Here is a 21,224-nt window from a genome sequence, read left to right as displayed (position 1 = left end):
GCAGGCAGAACGTCCACTCAGTGTTCACTTCCGTGTTGGGTAGGCGGTAAAGTAACACACGATCCTTTTATGCAACCAGGTTGGTTACTTCCGACATTTCTCAAAGGCTTGGATGATGAAGGTCAAACCCTAATGTCTAATAATAGTAATAGTCAACGGTATCGGATATTCACATCACATTTAGTTAACCCTTTTTGCGCGCTATTTCAAAATTTGAACCTATTTTGTTTACCGCAACGTTTTAGTCGTGTGGTTAATGGAGAGTGGACGGGCTATATTTGTCTACTATGTATGTTAAAGCAACAGTCAGGAAAACAAACGTTGTCTGGATTCATCGTGCCATTTAACCGAATGCATGTCCGACTGTACACTTAATCTGATCACGTTTACAGGTCTGGCCAGGAGAATAAGTAATCAAGAGACGGTAAGTCTGGCACATGGCAGTTTGACATACGAGTCATCTTGAACGTAAATAACAGCCCACTGGGTTAGCTCACATAGCCCACTAAGTAAACACACACACATACACATGTAGATAACAACTCTAGATCGGATTTGTAATCAGTAGGGCTAGATTTAAAGTGGTTTGCGATTCATTACATTGTCTGTTTTCCTGCATTGAATCACGTGATTTAGTTGTGGTTGATGTATAAGAGGAAAATACGGCCACATCATCAGGTCTGTAAGCATCGCTATGTGCGATTAGATATTCATATTTCTTTCTTTTTTATCTTTCTTGATAGAAATAGTGTTTTTTAAAAGCTCTGCAAGACCGAAATAGTCTTTTTAATATGTAACATGGCGGTGTGATTTAAATATTAACGTGTATGGGTCCGCCAATGCGGTATAGTTTTCAGCCCTTCTAGGTTGAGAAATAGTCATGGCTTTATTTTAATTCGGAAAGTTAAATGTGAAATATGAGTCAAGAAAGTCATTGAGTATTAGTTATTGGTTTGTAATTTTATTAGCAGGTGAAACAGCAGGTTGTATAAACAATGGAGTCACAGTTTTTGTAAATAACAATATGAAGGTACATTGCTATAATTTGTACTTAGTTACCTCCTCATGTATCCTGTACTGAAGAATCTTGTTCTTTTTCAGAATTGCTAGCAGGGATCCAGTATGGCAGAAGCTCATCAGGCTGTGGCCTTTCAGTTCACAGTCGGCCCCGATGGCATTGACCTTCAGCTCAGTCATGAGGCTCTTCGGCAGGTCTACCTCTCCGGACTTCACTCCTGGAAGAAGAAATTCATTCGCTTTAAGGTACTTGGATTGTGTTTCTTACATTTTCTACCACTGGAACTCTTGGCTACCTTTTCAAGACATTAATTTGGAGATTTAAAACCGGTCTTGGAGAATTTAGTTTTTCATTGTGCTCGCAGAATGGGATTTTGAATGGGGTGTACCCAGGGAGTGCACCAGGGTTCATGCTGGTGTTGGCAGGGTACTTGGGAAGAGCGCATTACTTACAAGTGGACCCTTCCTTAGGCCTGTTCATCAAACTTGGCAAACATGTCCCGGTCAGGTATGTCTGTTTTTTGGGGGGCTTTTTGTTAGTCCATGACACTATAAAAAGAGCCTACAGAATGATGAGTTTTAAATTGTATTAGTGTATATTAGTACATATTCTCAACCAGGTTCCTCTTATGCCTCTCTTTCTGCAGTAGGTACATGTCTGCACAAAATCAGATGTTAGTTGGGGGTGTCATGGTGGGCACTGGTCTGTGGATTGCCATCATATTTTGCATGAGGAATGTCCTGAAGGGTCTGCTCTCCTGGCATGGCTGGATGTATGGTACCCGTGGCAAAATTACCTGGAAACTTCGACTATGGCTTGTATGACATTGAGGATTAATATTTTGGAACACTTTATGCTAGTCCTTTCTTGGTTCTATTGAACACTGCCATTTGTTCTTTGACCTTGCAGGTGCTAGTGAAGATTTTTTCTGGCATGCAAACACCAATGCTAAACAGCTTCCAGACCTCTCTCCCTCATTTACCTGTGCCATCTGTGAAGGACACCATGAAGAGAGTAAGTTATTCATCTTTTAAACAACCAGATCAAAACTCTTCTTTAATTGAATGTATTTATTTGAGATGATTTATTCAGTTAAATGTCAGAGTCAGACTGGTAACCCAGCAATAGCTACACTTCAATTAGTTTTTTCAATGTGGATTTTGGTCACTTGTTTTCAGAGTTAACTTGCTCAGGTGGTTATCTACTGATGTTGGAGGTATGTTGCGTGGATGAAGTGATTAAACTTACTAAAACATGCACGCTGGTTAGAACGGTACTAGAAGAACCATCTTAGATTTGATTTAAACTTACAAAGCATCATTTGTTGAGACTCATAAGGAACATGCTTGGATTTAAGTTAATACTAATTTTTTTGTGACTACCCTGACAGTGAGATATTGATTACAAGTGTGAATTTTAGCTATGCTTTCTTGTTTTCTTGAAAATTTGGATCCGTAGTATCTTGAATCAGTCCAGCCACTCCTGAGCGTTGAGGAACAACAAAGAATGCAGAGTCTTGCACTTGACTTTGAGAAGAACCTTGGACCAAAACTTCAGTGGTACCTCAAACTGAAGTCTTGGTGGGCCACCAATTATGTAAGTATAACACATTGCTCAACCTATCAGTTACTTCTCAATTAAGAATTGCAGCAGCAGCATAATGATGTGTTTATAGTTTCTTGTTTTTGTGTCGCAGGGATGCAAACTCCTTGCCTTTTGGCATAATTTGTTTTGGGTTCACTTTGACAAATATTCCATGTGATTTGTGCATATCTGAGTAGTTCATTCCAATATACACACAAATATTTAAGTTAAAAAAAAAATGTTGAGCTGTGATTTATGAGAAATTTTTGAGCAGCAAATCAGCATATTATAATGATTTCTGAAGGATCGTGACACCGAATATAATGAAAACTCAGCTTTGTCATCACAAGAATAAATTACTAATTATTTTAAATAACTGAAATAAAAATAATTATTTTAAAACTGTTTAATGTTCTTTAACGTGTAATATTTCAGAATATTACTGTTTTTGATCAAATACATGCAGCATTGGTAAGCATAAGAGACTTCTTTCAAAAAACATAAAAAAATCATACTGACAACTTTTTAAAGGTAGTGTACATGATAGGGAATGGGGAAATGTCTTGTGTAACAGATTTGTCTAACCTATTTCACCTCTGAGTTTGCATTGTTGTTTGTGTATTTCAGGTCAGTGACTGGTGGGAAGAATTTATCTACTTGAGAGGTCGTGGGCCAATCATGGTTAACAGCAACTATTATGTAATGGTAAGTTGTACTTGCCAGCCTCAAATGCATATGTAGCTACAAGGTGCAGTATAGTACCTAGATATATTAATGTCTGCTAGATAGGCTTAGGTCACAGAGTTTGGAGAGTTTGGCTAGCTTTTTTTCATATTAATTCGATAATACATGCATTCTTGGAATCTAAAACTCCTTGTTTCTTTATTTCCCTCTGAACAGGACTTTCTTTATGCCTTTCCCACACATCTTCAAGCAGCAAGAGCCGGCAACGTCATTCATGCAATCATGCTTTACAGGAGGAAGCTGGACCGGGCTCAAATGAAGCCGGTTAGGCGATCAACCTTATTTTGTCTTTACTGTAAACAAAGCACTTTTTGATTTAATAAGCTATGTTTGTTGAGCAAACAGGTACATTAGTGAGCTTATTTACCATTTTGCCCCATAATACGGAAGAATAAAATGTGTTATAGCTTTAGACTTTCACAGCCATAGAACCAATAAGTAATAACACTGTAATAACACTATCACAAATGATTGATTGCCCTAACTAACCTTAGTCCTGTCACTATGGAGATTGATCTCTTTATTCAATGCAATAAATATTTCTGTATTTCATGCCTCCTGATCATATGGTCATAATGGTGCAGCTTTTTGCACTATTGAACAGCGTTCCACTCTGTTCTGCCCAGTGGGAACGGCTTTTTAATACATGCCGCATCCCTGGCCAGGAGAGCGGTAAGAATAGCCAGTCAGTGCACCATAGCCCAGCTTTTGCCTACTGCACTGGTCATGTGTCATCAGTTAGTTTTGATTAGCAGAGTAATAGATATGTTATTGTATATGTTCATTGGCAGTTTGTTCTTATGCACAATAATATAATGACTTTATGAAAAGCTGGTGACACAGGACTGTGCTGCTTAAAATCCCTCTCCATTCATTCCATTCCGTTCCATTTTTAATCATTTATGTTCTTTTTTTTCCCAGGTTAGTCGTCTGTGTGTACTAATGATTGCTTAGTTCTCTCTCTAGTCCGCCTAACAGTGATTTGTGGCCATTCTGTCTGCTTCACAGCTTATGCTTCAAAACACCATCCCCATGTGTTCATCACAGTATGAGCGCATGTTCAACACCAGTCGCATCCCAGGCATAGAAACAGGTACTGAACACTGACACGGTTGTTTTTGCGGCTTTCCATTGCGTGCACAATTACATTTGCAACTGGCAAAGAAAACAAGCTTATTAGTTAACAAGGCATGGATTAGTTTTTTTGTAAATATATTGTTGTGTAATATTTTAGGTTTACAGGTGTAATATGCCATGCTACATTTTCCAGTTGACCAAAACACACACCCTTAGTGCCCCTTTATATCAAGAAATTGTAGTATGTCACAAAACACTCCCTTCGAAATTCAATAATGGATTGCTTTTTCGTCAGAGTACTGATGTATTATTGTACTATAGTGTGTGTGTGTGTGTGTGTGTGTGTGTGTGTGTGTATTGTACTAATAACTGTGAAATCAGTTGGACATGAGAAGCAGGCCCTGATCTAATACCCACCCTCATTCCTTCACTGTTGCTTTGGATAGAAGACCATTCTTAGAGGTGATATGTGTAATTTCTTGATTTTAAAAAAAAATCTCCTATTCGAATTTAATAGGCAAAGAGAGACAGGTCACACGTCGTTTGTAGAACGGCTAAAGGAAAAAAGTATAAATGGACTGTTTGGTCAGGAAGCCTCTAGTGGTGCATAATTTACACACTTCACCTTTAACCTTAGTTCCTCCCTTGATAATTTGCAAAAACGTTTCTAATTGTTTTATATGTTTACACTACTGTTCAATAGTTTGGAGTCTGTATGGAAAGACGTATCTTATGCTCACCCAAAGCTGAATTTCCTGCAGCCATTGCACTCCAGTCTTCAGTGTCACATGATTCTTCAGAAATCAGTCTGTTATGCTGATATGCTGCTAAAGAAACATTTCTTATTATTATCAATGTTGAAAACGGTTGTGCTGCTTCGTATCTTTTCTACTGTCTAAATAAAATCTTACTGACTCCAAACATTTAAACAGTTTTGTTTACATATTCATTTTTAATCTATAATCATTATAACGTTGTAAATGTTTATTGTATATTGTCCTTTCTTTCTGTAGACTCAGTTAAGCATATGTCTGACAGCAGGCATATTGTGGTGTTTCACCGCGGCCGTTACTTCAAAGTATGGATGTTTTATGATGGGCGGTTACTGTTGCCACGGGAGATAGAGCAGCAGATGGAGAGGATCCTGGCTGACACGTCAGAGCCACAGCCTGGAGAGGAAACCCTTGCCGCCCTCACCGCAGGGGACAGGTATTCACTACACAGCCAACAGCAGGAGTTGCTACCGTTTTCCTCTCATTCATTTGTCTGATCTCTTGCAACCGCTATAAAGTTTAAGTGGGTTGTCATTTTGAAATGAGGTCCTTCTTGTTACTAATTTCTTCTTCCTCTCTTTTTTAACGTATTACTTGTCACTGGTTTAGAGCAAACAGTCTAAACCATTTTAGATTGAGTAAAAGCTTGTTGTCTGTTTCTGTCTGCCTCAGAGTGCCTTGGGCATGTGCCCGTAATGCCTACCTCAGACACGGCAAGAACAAGAAGTCTCTGGATGCTGTGGAGAAGGCTGCTTTCTTTGTTACACTGGATGACACAGAGCAGCGCTATGATCCAAAAAACCCTGTGGAGTCTCTGGACCGTTACGCTAAATCGCTGCTCCATGGGAAGTGTTATGACAGGTGAGAAAGAAACCATAGCATGTGTTAAGAGAGACCATCTCCTTCCATGCCCCTTTGAAAGGGTTTTTGTGAATCTCTAGGAACCAGTACTGTACCTCTGAGGAGCTTGTATTTAACATGTGGTATGTGAATTTTAATGGTGATTTTCCCTTAGGTGGTTTGATAAGTCCATAAACTTCATTGTCTTCAAGAATGGAACAATGGGCCTTAATGCAGAACATAGTTGGGCTGATGCTCCAGTCGTTGGACACCTCTGGGAGGTACACATGTACACATGCACTACTGTTTGGATCTACTACTGTCTATCGGTCAGAAATTAATACTTTTATTCATCAAGGATGCATTAAATTGATCAAAAGTGAAGGAAACGCATTTATGTTACCAAGTATTCTGCCTCAAATAAATGTGGTTCTTTTGGACTTTGAAACAATTTTTCGATCATGGTTTTTAACATTTAATAAGAAATGTTTCTGGAGCACCAAATCAGCATATTAGAATTATTTCTGAAGGATCATGTGACATTGAAGACTGGAGTAATGATGCTGAAAATTCAGCTTTGCCATTAAAGGGATAGTTCACCAAAAAATGAAAATTCTGTCATCATTTACTCACCCTCAACTTGTTCCAAACCTGTATGAGTTTCTTTGTTCTGCTGAACACAAAAGAAGATATTTTGAAGAATGTTTGTAACAAAGCAGATAGACTTGAGGGTGAGTAAATTATGACAGAATTTTAATTTTTGGGTGAACTATCCCTTTAATTTGAAAATGTATTAAAGGGATAGTTCACCCAAAAATGAAAATTAGCCCATAATTTACTCACCCTCAAGTCATCCTAGGTGTATATGACATTCTTCTTTCAGACGAATAAAATCTTGAGTTTATATTACAAAAGTCTAGGCTAATCCAAGCATTAGAATTTGATTCATAGTTGCTCTGTTTTTGAAGTCCATAAAAAGTGCATCTGCCCGTCAAATAACATGCTACGCGGCTCTGGGGTGTTATTAAAGGCCTTCTGAAGCGAATCGATACGTTTGTGTAAGAAAACTATCCATATTTAAAACTTTATCAAGTAAACTTTCGACCGACCGCCTTCCGTGTTCAATTTATGGAAAAATTGTTGAAAGTTCCCGTGCCGATCGAAAGACTAACGCGACCAGGTACGCTCGTCCTGACGTCACGTACGCATCTTGAGTTTCACTTTCAACATTCAACACTTTTCCATGGAATGCGGTCGCTCGAAAGTTTACTTGATAAAGTTATAAATATGAATATTTTTCTTACACAAACGCGTCGATTCGCTTCAGAAGGCCTTTATTAACAAACATCGGAGCCACATGGAGCACGTTATTTGACGGACAGATGCACTTTTTATGGACTTCAAAAAAAGAGCAACTATGAATCAAATTCTAATGCTTGGATTAGCCTGGACTTTTGTAAGATAACTCCGATTTTATTCGTCTGAAAGAAGAATGCCATATACACCTAGGATGACTTGGGGGTGAGTAAATTATGGGCTAATTTTCGTTTTTGGGTGAACTATCCCTTTAAAATAGAAGTTTTTATAGCTAAAGAAATGAGATTTAAAACAAAAAAAGTACATTCTTACCGATCGCATTCTTTTGAACCGTAGTGTACATCAGTTGTTTCATTTTTAATTCCTATTTATTGTGCACAAAATATTATATCTGCTTCTAATGTAAACCCTGATGATATCTTTCATGAAGCATGCGCTCTCGATGGACCCTGTTAAGCTGGGCTACACACAAGATGGCCACTGTAAAGGAGAACCTCACCCTAATCTGCCTGGACCTCAAAGACTGCAGTGGAATATCCCAACTGAGGTCTGTGTATGATGCGCTTCATAGTAAAAACACTGATAACTCTTTCTTCACATTTTGCTTGAATGATATGAAGGAGCCAAGGCATTCACTTGTTTGATGTTCTGTCTCTTGTGCTTCTTATTTCATGGCAGTGCCAAACTATGATTGCCAACTCTCTGTCTGTGGCCAAGGCTTTGGCTGATGATGTGGACTCACACATCATCCCCTTTAGTGACTTTGGAAAGGGCCTGATCAAGAAGTGCAAGACCAGTCCAGATGCCTTCATCCAGCTTGCACTGCAGCTGGCACATTATAGGGTGAACTGTCCTATTAGTGAACATCTGAAATATTGAAAAGTTGTTGCAAAATATGCCTGCTTATTGCTCATTTTAAAATGTGAAATGTCATGTCAATGTTTTTTCATTGTACAGGATAAAGGAAAATTCTGCTTGACTTATGAAGCATCCATGACGCGTTTATTCAGAGAAGGCCGTACAGAAACTGTGCGCTCCTGCACTGTGGAGTCCTGTGCTTTTGTCCATGCCATGACTAACAACGAGACGGTACCATGTCAAAAAAAAAAACGTAAAACCCATGGGGTACACAATAATTATTAATAATATATATTTTTTTCTCTTGTATTTTTTAGAGAGAAGAGAAACTTCGTTTACTGAGTCAGGCCTCTGAGAAACACCAACAGATGTATAGACTGGCAATGACTGGTCATGGCATTGACCGCCATCTCTTTTGCCTCTACGTGGTGTCCAAGTACCTTGGTCAAGACTCCCCTTTCCTCCAAGAGGTGTGTTTCAGCATTTAAGTGATTCAGAAAATAAAAAGTAAGAATATAAGAAATTAAACAGTATATACACTACACTACACTAAAAAATTAACACTTTTATCAGCAAGAATGCATTAAATTGATCAAAAGTGGTAGTAAAGACTTTTACAATGCTACAAAAGAATGAACATCAAAGAATCCTAAGCTTATTAGAATGATTTCTGAAGGATCATGTGACACTAAAGACTGGAGTAATGGCTGCTGAAAATTCAGCTTTGACATCACAGGAATAAATTACATTTTAAAATTATATTAAAGGTGCAGTAAACCATTTCTGAGAAACAGTTGATATTTGAAATCAACCCAAACCAACACCCCCTATTGCTCTGCCCCCAAATTGCACAAACACGCAATGAATAGCCCCGTTTCCACTGAAATTATTTGTCACAGGAACTTTTTCCCCCAGACCTGCTGCTGTCTGTATTTCCATCGCAGTCTAAAGTACGTTACCGTGAAGTTTAGTCCGGTGACATAGGACTGCGCACGACTTTACAGTTCCCACTGGATTTCGTCCTTTGCAAATAAATTTAATAAAACCTGAACCTCGTCGTTGGCCTATCAGTCGTATTTTTTAAACTCCATTGCTGATTCGAATAGCAGACTTTTAAACCGACTTTTAAAAGTAGTGGTTGAAATAAATGCTGCGTCGAGTCGACCAATCAAAATGATACGTGAACTCAACCAATCAGCATGTTCAGCGCCCGAGTCCCACCCCCGAAAGTTACTGAACTTTGAAAAAGTACTACCTCGTGAGCAGGGCCGTTTTGAGGGGGAAATATTTACCTGAAACTTCATCTAGACTCCGGTTCCTGTGGTCGAAACACACCGAGTACCAGCCCAAAGTCCCTAGTTCCTGGGGAAAGTTCCTGCGGTGGAAACGCGGCTAAAGAGTCGATATCTCTTTATCAAAGCTGAAGCAAAGCAAAATAATGACGAACAAACGAAGAAACAGAAAGAGTTGGTTGTTAGTCGGCAGCTGAACAAAAGCTTCAGACAAACAATGACACTCAACTTACCGGTAACTATAGCTAACATTACAACAACAGCATTTCTTGGTTCTGTGAAACTGCAAAATCAATGTTTTCTCGCGTATGAAGCTGAAACAGTGTAACCTTGGTGTCTGTTTTGAGGCCTTCCCGCTCTAACGTCTCTAGAGGCATTTTTACACAGCCGCGTTAAGGTGGCTCTAAAAAGGTGTCTGCTCAAAATTCTGTGTAAAGACACAATGCCACATAAAAGCAGAGTTAAAATATGCTGGGTCTGACCCATCTCAGCCCCTAGTATCAAAGGCGATGCTGAAACGGTTTTGATTCAGTGTAAATGAATGCGTAAATGTAAATGAATTTGTGCCGCCCTAAACTACGTCATTGTCATGACAACCACAGGCGGCGCGAGACTCAAGAAGTGGGAGACAAAACGTATAGGAATAGCTCCATATGTTTTAGGCAAATAAAAAAAAAGTCTATCATTGAAGTAAAAGAGTCCTGTACTCACATCGTCAAGCAACCCACCAAAATAACAGAGTCGTGTGTAATCAATTGGCGTTCGCCGTTTGTAATCTTCCTTTGAAGAGATTGGCAGATCAACGCTCTGCAACATTTCCCTCAGATACAGTAAATGCTTAACCCAGTCGCCGTCACTGTGATTTTGCATTTTTATGTTACATTCCAAAAATAATCTCTTTGAAAACGATATTTGCTGATATATCTGCTGTCCTACCTGAAACTGCTATCATTGTTCATTTGTTGTGACTGCTCCAAAGTGACTTTCTGGCTCTTTGAAAAAACTTTCGACCACTTTTAATCCTGCGGTGATCTAACGTTACCCGGTGTAATAATTCATAATTTCTTTATAGCATTTGTTCCATCTGTCACAATTTTTTAAAGCAATATAAAATAACTATACCGTAGCCTACAATAGCCTATCTGTACGGGATTATGACAATCAAAGCGCCTATATATAATATTAGGAAATTAATTTAAAATTATGTATTTTTATTTTATTTTATTGTTTATTTCATAATTTAAAAAAATTATTTATAACACTTTGTTAAAACTGTAGTTTTAAAATAGTTATGTTCAAAGCATTTAATTCCTCTGTAAATGCATTTATGCCGCTTCAGAGAAGCATTAAACGGTCTGTGCAATTTTATGCTGCTTCAGATTCGGTTTCTGTGTCGCGTTTGCTGTGTAAAGATGCCTTAAAGCTGGAAAGCTTTTCTAATATTATTGCGGGTCCTAAAGCTCTTGCCTGGGGTTGGGAACCTTTTGTTCTTTATTTTTAATTTTTGGTTAGTGCATTTTCCCAAAAGAGCCACAGCATAAAATAATAATATAGGCTAATATTTTTTTTTTCTTTTTCTCTCTAACATTTCAATAGGCTAGTAACTTTTTATTAGGTCCATAGACAAATAAAAACAAACGAGTATCCAATAAACAATAAATAAGTTGCAATATATATTTAATTGTGCTTTCACTGTGAGGAGCACAAATCCTCTCTCGAGTTCTCTGTGTGTGTGTGTGTGTGTGTGTGTGTGTGTGTGTGTGTGTGTGTGTGTGTGTGTGTGTGTGTGTGTGTGTGTGTGTGTGTGTGTGTGTGTGTGTGTGTGTGTGTGTGTGTGTGTGTGTGTGTGTGTGTGTGTGTGTGTGTGTGTGTGTGTGTGTGTGTGTGTGTGTGTGTGTGTGTGTGTGTGTGTGTGTGTGTGTGTGTGTGTACAGTGCTTGCTTATGTTGTCTGTAAATACTCAAGTCGGACATTGAAATGTGAGGGTGTTTGGCAGTTTAGTTTGAAATGGGGCACGGTTCATATGAAAAATTGGTAATGTGTAAGCTGTCATGTGGACCCAGGTGAGCTGAGCTCAGTGACTGCCTAAAGGAGGTTTTCTGAGTTCGGTTGAATTCAGCTCGAAGCCTGTGCCACAATTCACGTGAATGTGAAAGCAACACGGACTTGGGTAGACAAGAAAAGTAACCTGCGCGTGCGTTGTATCAGATGACTATGTATTTAGTTCATTTAAACACATGCAAGGGATGATAGTATTGATGATTTACCTTGGAGACGAGCGAGAGGGAGCCTGCAGTGTATTCGCTCGTGGCACCAGCGGGAACAATCGCGCTCTGACAATGACCACAACAAACGTGCCCAGTGTAAAAACGGCCTGAGACTAAAACTCAAATGGGCATTTTTGCCCCATATCTTGGATTTTATGGACATTCTAAAGCTTCTATAGGCTTCATCACACAGTGAGTTGTTGCCCTGCATCATATTCTTCATCTATCAACTGTATGAAATGGAAAATTACCCAAGTCGGTTTGGGGGCATGGCAAGTGCGTTAATTTGACAGCCCTAATATATATATTCCCCACTTTCTTTCCTTGCAGGTCCTGTCAGAACCTTGGAAACTCTCCACCAGTCAGACTCCTCTACAGCAGGTGGAGCTGTTTGACCTGGTAAGACATCCAGAGTATGTGACCAGTGGTGGAGGCTTTGGACCGGTGAGTCTTTCAAAAAATTACATAATCTGGTCATTTTAAAATGCTTGGTGAAAAGATCAGATTTAACTATTTTTCATGCGGTAGGTTGCAGATGATGGTTATGGTGTGGCCTATGTGATTATTGGAGAAAACCTCATCAATTTCCACATCTCTTCCAAGCATTCTAGTCCAGAGACCGTGAGTACACGCACAATCAAAGAATCAGTCACAACACACAGTGCTGCTTGTTTTTCAGTGACAGTAGCTGTGTTTTATCCACATATTTTTGTAAATTTGGAAACATCAAGAAACACATTACATTTTAAAATGCACACAAGAAACATTTTTTTTATCTGATAAGATGTGCCATTTACTAAATTAATTAATTGATTCGCCGCAAAAAACTAAAATGTGACTTTGGTTCACTGGTTAGTTCTGTTATCCAATCACATGATATGTCAAGGTAATCTCATTAGACACCATCTCCAATGTTAAAGGGTTAGTTCACCCAAAAATGAAAATTCTGACATTTAATTACTCCCCTCATGTTGTTTGAAACCCGCTAGACTTTCGTTCACCTTTGGAGAACACAAATTAAGGTCTTTTTGATGAAATCTGAGAGCTTTCTGTCCCGCCATAGACGGCTTCAAAAAGTTTGTAAAGAAATCGTAAAACTAATCCATATTAATTAAGTGGTTTAGTCCAAAATTTTCTGAAGATACTTTATAGCTTTATATGATGATTGAATTTAGGCTTTTATTCACATATAAACATTCATAAACTCACACATCAATGGTGGTAAACCAACGGAAGCTCAAGCATGTTCGCTTAACGTGCAAGAATCAATGATGTTCATTCCCATGTGTTAAGCAACACGTTTGAGCTTCAGCAAGAGGTTTGCTCTCGCGTGTCAAGCCCGTTCGGTTGAGCTTCTGCTAATTTTGGATGATGAATGTTTATATGTGAATAAAAGCATACATTTTGTTCATCATATAAAGCGATCGAGTTTCTTCAGAAAATTCAGACTAAACCTCAATTCATATGGACTAGTTTTACAGTCTCTTTATGAACTTTTTGAAGTGTCAAAGTGTCAGTTGTGTAGCTGTCAATGGAGGGACAGAAAGCTCTCAGATTTCATCAAAAGATCTTCATTTAAGTCTGTCTGAAACGCCTGAGCCAAAGTCTGTAATGAAAATGATTTGCTATAATTACCTCCCAGAATCCCTATCTCGCATGATTGCGTCTCTGAGGTTCGAGTAATTTATGTAGGAAAAAGAGCCACAGTGGCTACCCCGGATGCAGCAACTTCCAATTTTATTATTGATACTTTGCGGCAGTTTCCCAGGAAGTGACCATTTTGATCTCTTGAACACATTGGATGAAAATTCTGCTTTATTCGTAAATGTTTTATGGAATATTCCAATTTTCGCAAATGTTTTATGCGATATTCCAATTTTTTGCACAAGTTAAATTCACAGCTTTGGATGGCTACTTGGCTAACGTTGTTTTTGATTTGATTGTGTGGTTTCTCTCATTATCTTTTGTATTTTCTTCCCCATCTTTCTTCAGGACTCTCATCGCTTTGGAAACAATATCCGACAAGCAATGCTTGATATGCTGGATCTGTTTCAGCTTGACAAAAGAGACCCAAAGTTATTTGACTGGTGAAAAGTTTATGCTTTTTATGACTCGCCTTAATTATATATCAGCACTCTTGAGAGAAGTTTGAAATGTTTTTTTGGTTTTTTTGCTTTGCTTGTGTTGTCTTGTTTGTTTGCATGTGTCTGTGAGATGCAGCATATGAAGGAGAGAATTAGGGAGGCAGTGTGAGAATCTCCTTCTGTTGTTATATGTGCTGGTGCCTTAACCTGTGTCTTAACTGAACAGTTCAGTGCAGGTGATCTGAAGATAAATTGCATTTCATTACCAGGACGTGCTTTCACTTTTTGCTCGCAGTATACTTTACTGAGATGTACAGATTCTTAGACTTGACCCTTCAATAGATGATATTCTGTTGACAAGATGTCAAGGAGCATAGTAATTCGCTTGGCTGAAATGTTTGCTTATAAATCAAGCAAATTCCAGTTCTCCATTTGTGCTTTTGTTTTGCATTCTGATATTTGCAGTTTTCCAGCTTTAATATTAAGTACTGAAGGGAAAGATGAGATTGTGCTGATGATATGTTTCTGAATACCCCATGCGTGCACTCATTTCTAATGGATTTTGCTCGACTGGCCTGTTTTTATTGGTTGGTATGTTGATTCAGCACTGAAAGGTTTTAATGTGTTAATGGTTATCAGAGGCTTTATCACAACTGTAACTACATTTTATTTTTATTTTATTTTATTTTTCCTTTCATTATATTTTATGTTCCATTCCGATATTTACTGTAATGATTTTGGTAATCATTGTCTGAAAAATCCAATGTATTCTAAACTCAGTTATTTTATTCAGTTATTTATTCAGAAATTCAGAATAAGCATTAAACATACATTTACAATTCACAATTCTTCTTGTCTAGTCTGTATTAAAATAGTATATTGACTTTTTTCCTGACAAGATTATTCTCATAAATATAGGATTAAATGACAATTAAAAACAACATTTTAAAACATAATTTACTCACATTACCATTTTATCTTTAACTTCAATGTCTGAACACAAAACACAGCTTTTCTCAAATTTCTGTTTTCCATGGATATATTCAAACTGGATGCTTCACTGCGGTGTATTTTATATAGGTCAGAGTCCAGTCATTGACCTATTAAAGTCATCTCTTCTAAGTAGGCTGCATAAATTGAACTGTGTTCTTGTGTAAACTGTTTGTCATTGGTCCACAACATGCAGCGAAATGTGGTTAAGCCTTTACCTTTCCTGTAAAAAAAAGTCAGTGAAACCAGTATCTCATAATAAGACATTATTTTGTGTACTAAAATTACCCATTTTATTGTTAGGTCTCACTTTATATTTGGTTTATTTAACTACTTTTGTGATTGCATCAAAAAAAAAAAAAAAAATAGGTACAATGTTTGTATTAGAATGATTTTTGAAGGATCTTGTGAAACTGAAGACAATTGAAATTCGGATTCACCAACACAGGAATAAATCACTTTTTAAAAATATATTCAAATAGAAACCAGCTATTTTAAAATTGCAATAATTTTTCACAATATTATTGTTTTTACTATATTTTAATCGAATAAATGCAACCTTGGAGGAAAATACTGAAGACCGATTGGTTCACATCTGTGCACCTACACAGATAAATAGCATTTCAGGCTGCCCGGCTGTCTATTCAGGTAACGCTGATTGCCATTTTAGTCTGAATTTTTCGACTGAAGAGCAGTTGCGTCGACTCGTGTAAGCGTAGTAGCACGGCATGATATGCCGACACAAATGGCAAACACAATTCAATTGCGCTGTGCTACTGGCGTAGAACAGAAGCCCATCCTACAAGCCCTTAACCCAGGGCGTTGGGGAAGAGAAATTCAAGTTCAAGCCCAAGAGGACGCCTGGTAGAGTGGGCCCTCAACCATATAGGGCACTGCAAGCCCAAGGACTTGTAGGCCAGTGCTATCACTTGCGTCCACTATCCAATAAGAGTATTTGCTTCTTAACTGGCAGCCCCTTTGAGTGGCCTCCAAAGCACTCAAATAGCTCAATGTACATGGTAAGGGTCTGGACTGGGCAGAGTGGGTGTGGCGCCTGCTCATCCTCAGTGGAAGGGAGCGCAGAGACAGTTATAGCTTGTTCTCTGAAGGGTGAGAATAGCACCTTAGGCACATAGCCTCTTCTTGGTCTTAAAACGACGTTACTGTCATTAGGCTTAAACTCGAGGCAAGATATCCACTGAGCCTGCAAGTTGCCAAATCACTTGACCCAAGCTAGCAGAAGGGTAGTCTTTAGTGAGAGAGCCCTCAGGACGGCTGTTTTGAGCTGCTCAAACAGGGGGCCTCGGAGTGCCCTCAGGACTTTGAATCTGCGTCACCACCCAACATGGTTTCAACCTGGGACCTGTCCAGTCTCCTGGCCCCATGAGAAACCTGATGACCAAGTCGTTTCTCCCAACTAATTGGCCAGATATAGGACTGTGGTACGCTGCAAAAGTTGCCATGTATACTTTGAGCGTGGACGGGGTGTGTCCGCTGTCCAGCAGCTAATGTAGGAACTAGGAAGGAGAGTATCAATGTGATCTCTCAAGATAGGGGGTCTATAATCCCGGATTGGGCACCAGACGGAAAAATTTGACAATTTTTGAGTGTATAGGCACCAAGTAGAAGACGTCCTTGCCAAATTGTCCCTCCCACTTGGGAAAGGTGATCCCTCCTCAATGGGATGGGCTGCTCATAGCAGCTGAACCATTCTCAGGAACCACGCCTGGTTCTGCCAGAGTGTTGCCATGAGTAAAACTGAGCAATTGTCCTCTCTGATTTGGCTGATGACCTGAGGGAGCAGAGCTACTTGAGGGAAGGCATACAAGTGTAGAGGGGACCACCTGTGGGCTAGAACATTGGGCAGTAGGAACTCTTTTTTTGATGCTAAGAGGTCCCCCTCTGCTTGCCTGAAGATGCTCCAGATCATGCAAACTGTCTGGGGGTGGAGTCTTCACTTCCCCAGGGCGGGTCCGTTTCGGGACAGCATATTCATGGAGGCTGGCACGTGCACTGCTCTCACTGAGTGAAGATTATGCTGTGCCCAGTGAAGCCAGCTGTGCCAGCTTTTTTAGCGGCAAGATTGGAGTCCTCCTTGGTGGTTTTTATAGGCTACCACTGCCATACTGTTCGATTGAACCAAGACATGGTGCCCTCTGAGTTCTGACTGGAACTCCTTGAAGGCTAGAAGCACTGGCATAATTTCCTAGGCATCATTAGGCCCAATTGCATCATTGGGCATAAGGCCGCCTTCCTTCTTTGGAATGAAGAGCCACCGGAACTTTCTCTGCAATGCCTTTTACTAGCAGGACATGTGCGTCAACATCTGAGACTGAAGTGTGAATCACACTTCTGAAGTGGGGGGCCTGCAAGCGAACTGGAGCAAGTAGCCTTGTTTAATTATTTCCAAAACGCAATTCAGGGGTTGAAGAGTCACAGGCGGCAGCTTGCCGCACTGTGGCGGGGGCTGACTCTTGTGATGGGATAATGAAGAGGAGGAAGAATGCTCTTTTTGTGAGGGCATTTGTTTTTTATTTGATTCACTATAAGAGCAGAAGGGCATCTGGGCGTGTATACCACTGGTGGGGCACACCCGGTATTGACAACAAACACAACACTTCCAATGCCTAGAATTGAACAGGAGGTTGGGAGGTGAATACATGGTCGCTTTGAGGTTGGTCCAGCCTTGGCAGGACTTAACCTCCTCCTCTTTGTGCCCGAAACATCAGGGCTATTTGGGCTGCTGCTCAGAGTCCAGCACTAACTTAGGCAGGGTTCCTGGATCCTGGGAAATGGGTAGTGCTTAGTGGGGTGAAAGCGCTGCATCACCTCCGGTTCTACCTTGGGCTTGAGCTTAACAGACGTGGGTGTGCTGCTGAGTCGACGATGGCTTAGGGCAACTAGAATCAGCAGAAGAGCTGACCTGCTTTGGAAGTAAGGGGCGCATCGCCTGGGATAAGACTCATCCATGCAGTGCAGGGGAGTTTGGCTTGGCAGACCAGAAGGACCCCTATTTGTATGCAGGGCAGAACCAGCTTGACCATTTGCGCTGTAAGCTCTGGCTGTAAAGGCTGATGTGGTCCTGCACTGCTTGGAGCAATGATCTGCTTTGGTCTTCCAGTCGAGGGCCGTGGACAGGCAGAGATGCACAACAATGCAAGAGAACGGGAGAACTTGCGAGGCGGGATAGCTTTCCTTAAAGAAAATGTTCCACGAGCACAGCAGTGCGAGACCCATGCACTGGTCTCTCTGAGTGAAGCCTCGGCGTGGGTGCGTCCCAGGCAAGTGATGCACTCAGTGTGCTTGTTTCGAGGGAAGCAGGGGAGCCCTGCATGAGCCACATTTGTGGTGCGACATTTTGCAACAAACATAAAGGTGATTGGACCATATTATTTTTTAATGTATAGAAGTAAGACATAAACATAGTCTTTAAAACTCTTTCAATTTAAGGCAACTTCATATTTCTCAATAAGAGACACAGTGAATTGATCTATCTTTTCGGTTTCCATATACAGTATATTGTATTATACGAGTCACGACATAATAAGAGAAGTTAATTGTAGTATCTTTGTTTTTGAACACGCAATCACCTTACAAAACAACAATATTTGAAATCTAGTTTTAGAAGGTTGTAGACATCAACACGACACACGAACATCACGAATGGTGACATTAAGCAAATGTAAGAATATGAGCTGTTAACATCACAACACATCAAATAATAATGACAAACCAAAAGTCAGCAGACAGCAAAACAATTGGACTCTCAGCGGACCCTCTTTTAAATGCACCATATATATATATATATATATATATATATTTAGTTTTACATAGTGAAATTTCATATTTTATCACATGGGATTTTTTTTCTGCAACAGGCGATTTCCCTATACATTCCTTATCCAATCTACAAAGACCATGGCAACATATGATCCATTTTGTCCACAGTACTCAAAATCAACTTTTTTAAGTTTCAAAGGTAACAATAACATGCATTAGATTGTATTACAACTTTCCATACAAATTAGGGAAATACTTTATTGCTCAGTGTTGCTGTTATCGTAATTAATAGGCTAGTGAGTGTAAGGTGTTTGGTGTTAGGATTAGAGTGACTGGATTACATGAGGAATGCAAATAGAGGCCAGAGCACTTCCTTGCTGGCAGAAGGTGCCAAACATGTCAAAAACAGCATGGCAAACCGACCAGTGGTTCACTGTATCGTTTGATTGTAATGACAGTAGGGTATACACACCAAATCAAAATCAAATAAATTTTAATTGTCACACTACCAAAACACAGAATTGTATGGTGGGTGAAGGTCTTTGTTACACATTCCATGCAAGATGTACATAAAATATACAAAATAAAATAAATATACAGTGTACAAAATATACACAATACAGGATTCATACAATACAGTATAGTATATACACAGTATACAAACATATATGCACAATTATGAAGTAGAGTATACGTAATAGTGTAATTTTTTCCCTTTTTTTACAGTGAAGATACGTAGAAGTATACAATGTGTCCAGAGAAGTGCTGCGGTGACACACATAACATTCCTCACACATATAACATTTTGATCATTTCTAAAAGATTTATTTCATTTCATTCAGTCACTGCCTCACTTTAACCAGATTTAGCTCAAATCTCACTGGTCATTTTACACTAGCTTTATCAATTTTGACCACTAGAGAGTGTCATAGTGCACTTGTCATGATGGTACATATTAAGCACTAACATTAAGTATGTTTCCTTAGTGGACTCTTATCGAATACATTATCAAAAGCTGTTTAATGGGTGGTGTTGGGCCTGTCTATTTGAAAAATAATAACAATAAAATAAAATCGTATGCACCTTGAGTGTACAACTGACAGTAATCAAATTATACATACTTTTTTATCAGAATATCACTGATTGATGTCCAATGCCATTTCCACTTTCAGAAGATGTAAAATTACCGCGTTTTGACACTGGCTGCTGTTTTCAGGCAGACAATGAAAGTTGTTTTTACTAAAGTTCCATTATGTCCAGTGTGAGGCATGTCTGGACATGTGGACTGTTCATTCATTTCCATGTCGCACCTTATTTATTAGGCCACTTCTTTAAGACTGGTATTTGTACAAATTGTCTGTTAAATAGTAGGTAATATCCTTGAGTCGTCGCGGATTGATTTGCTTTTTAAAGAAAAGATAGGCGTAAATGCTTTTGGGGTTTCGCACGAGATGGAGCGCGCGGGCACAAAGGGTCAACACTTGTCGTGTGAGAGTGAAATTTCAGCACGGTGTCTGTCTGCATTCTCTGGAATGCGATTGCAACCCCCTTTGTTATGGTGAGAAGCTGGAAGAATGTTCCGTCAATTAAAATTCCTCAGGCTGACCTGTCCTGTTGCCAAAAGGTATTTTAAAGCGGGGGCTATTTGACTAAGAATGCACACGCACACCGTCATTGGTGAGCAGGTAACGTACTCCCATTAGCTGAGTGTGCATGCATTCAAGCATAAACCAGTAGTGAACGCTGCACTTTCACAATAGTATTGCCTCAAGATGTAGGGCTTGGCATGTATTATTATTTATTTGATATATGATTGTATTTATTTTTGTTTTTATTTTTTCTGTTTTAGGATTCCTGAATAAGACTAGCAAAAACAATTAGGCTACGACCTGTTGTGGCATCAAGTCATTAGGAAATACAGAGATAGGTCTATTTGGAAAAAATGAAGTATGCTAAATATGAAGTTTGAACATATTTTCTTAAGTGGATTAAGGGCAAATGTTGGCTGAAATCGGAAAAGCCTAATTCTTGTTGTCAAATTGAATTTGATTAAGAGAGTAGCATTCCCGTTCTCACGAGCACAGTGTAGTGATTGGAAAAGCATTTCCGCGAATCGATTCTTTCGAACAATTCGTTTTAAAGAACGAGTTCAAAAAGAGGTTCTTTAGGCCTACGTCATCACCTAAAGCATTCCAAAAGCGTCCTGTATTAGTGCGGGCTATGTGTGTTTTCTTAATAAGGGTGATTGTTGTAATTTTACATGTCTCAGACCCAGTTCCGTTTGTTGCAACAATCAACTAATAAAAACAGGTCTTTTGTAGTCAAAATATGATTTGTAAAAACAAGAAACACTAGCAAAATTCACTCACATATCTTGGTTGAAATGTTATTTATTTATAACTGTCATAGAACTAGTTCTTGTTCAATGAGTCGGTTCAATGAACCGATTCATTCTACGGATTCTGTCCTGTTTTGTGAAGTGGTTCATTACAAAAAGATCCGACTCAAAAGAACCATTCGTTCACGATTCGGACATCGCTACAGGGCTGGGGGTGCGAGGGGTGGGTGTTAGTATAAATTGCCTCTCAGTACATATTCCT

At 39.3% G+C, this 21,224-nt stretch overlaps 1 protein-coding gene across 4 annotated transcripts; it reads left to right on the top strand.

Annotated features, from left to right (window-relative positions):
* Nucleotides 1-26: 26 nt before the first annotated feature.
* cpt1aa (carnitine palmitoyltransferase 1Aa (liver)) lies at nt 27-15,193 on the top strand. Of its 4 annotated transcripts, none has more exons than XM_079802535.1 (20): nt 27-79; nt 393-424; nt 1,102-1,263; nt 1,383-1,525; nt 1,665-1,836; nt 1,928-2,032; nt 2,477-2,614; nt 3,230-3,307; nt 3,503-3,610; nt 4,355-4,439; nt 5,437-5,632; nt 5,869-6,057; nt 6,212-6,317; nt 7,784-7,900; nt 8,032-8,196; nt 8,311-8,442; nt 8,529-8,681; nt 12,101-12,214; nt 12,299-12,391; nt 13,763-15,187. In XM_079802535.1, exons 3-20 carry the CDS (start codon nt 1,123-1,125, stop codon nt 13,859-13,861), a joined length of 2,334 nt encoding a protein of 777 aa, XP_079658661.1. In that variant the 5' UTR covers nt 27-79; nt 393-424; nt 1,102-1,122; the 3' UTR covers nt 13,862-15,187. The 4 variants fall into 4 exon arrangements, with proteins under 4 accessions (XP_079658661.1, XP_079658659.1, XP_079658662.1 ...); XM_079802536.1 differs by adding an exon at nt 2,197-2,234 and having other exon boundaries at nt 43-424; XM_079802533.1 differs by having other exon boundaries at nt 27-424; nt 13,763-15,193.
* The last annotated feature ends 6,031 nt before the right edge of the window (nt 15,194-21,224 follow it).

The sequence above is a fragment of the Gobio gobio genome (assembly GCF_949357685.1).
Source record: "Gobio gobio genome assembly, chromosome: 2".
Lineage (NCBI taxonomy): Eukaryota > Metazoa > Chordata > Actinopteri > Cypriniformes > Gobionidae > Gobio > Gobio gobio.
This window is presented reverse-complemented; position numbering and strand designations above follow the sequence as displayed.

What these genes read in the sequence shown, in the direction of transcription:
- cpt1aa (XM_079802533.1), top strand. Translation starts at nt 1,123, where the DNA reads ATGGCAGAAGCTCATCAGGCTGTGGCCTTTCAGTTCACAGTCGGCCCC. An exon ending in TCGTTGGACACCTCTGGGAG is followed by an intron (nt 6,318 to 7,783) that starts GTACACATGTAC and finishes TCTTTCATGAAG; the next exon opens with CATGCGCTCTCGATGGACCC. An exon ending in AGCATTCTAGTCCAGAGACC is followed by an intron (nt 12,392 to 13,762) that starts GTGAGTACACGC and finishes ATCTTTCTTCAG; the next exon opens with GACTCTCATCGCTTTGGAAA.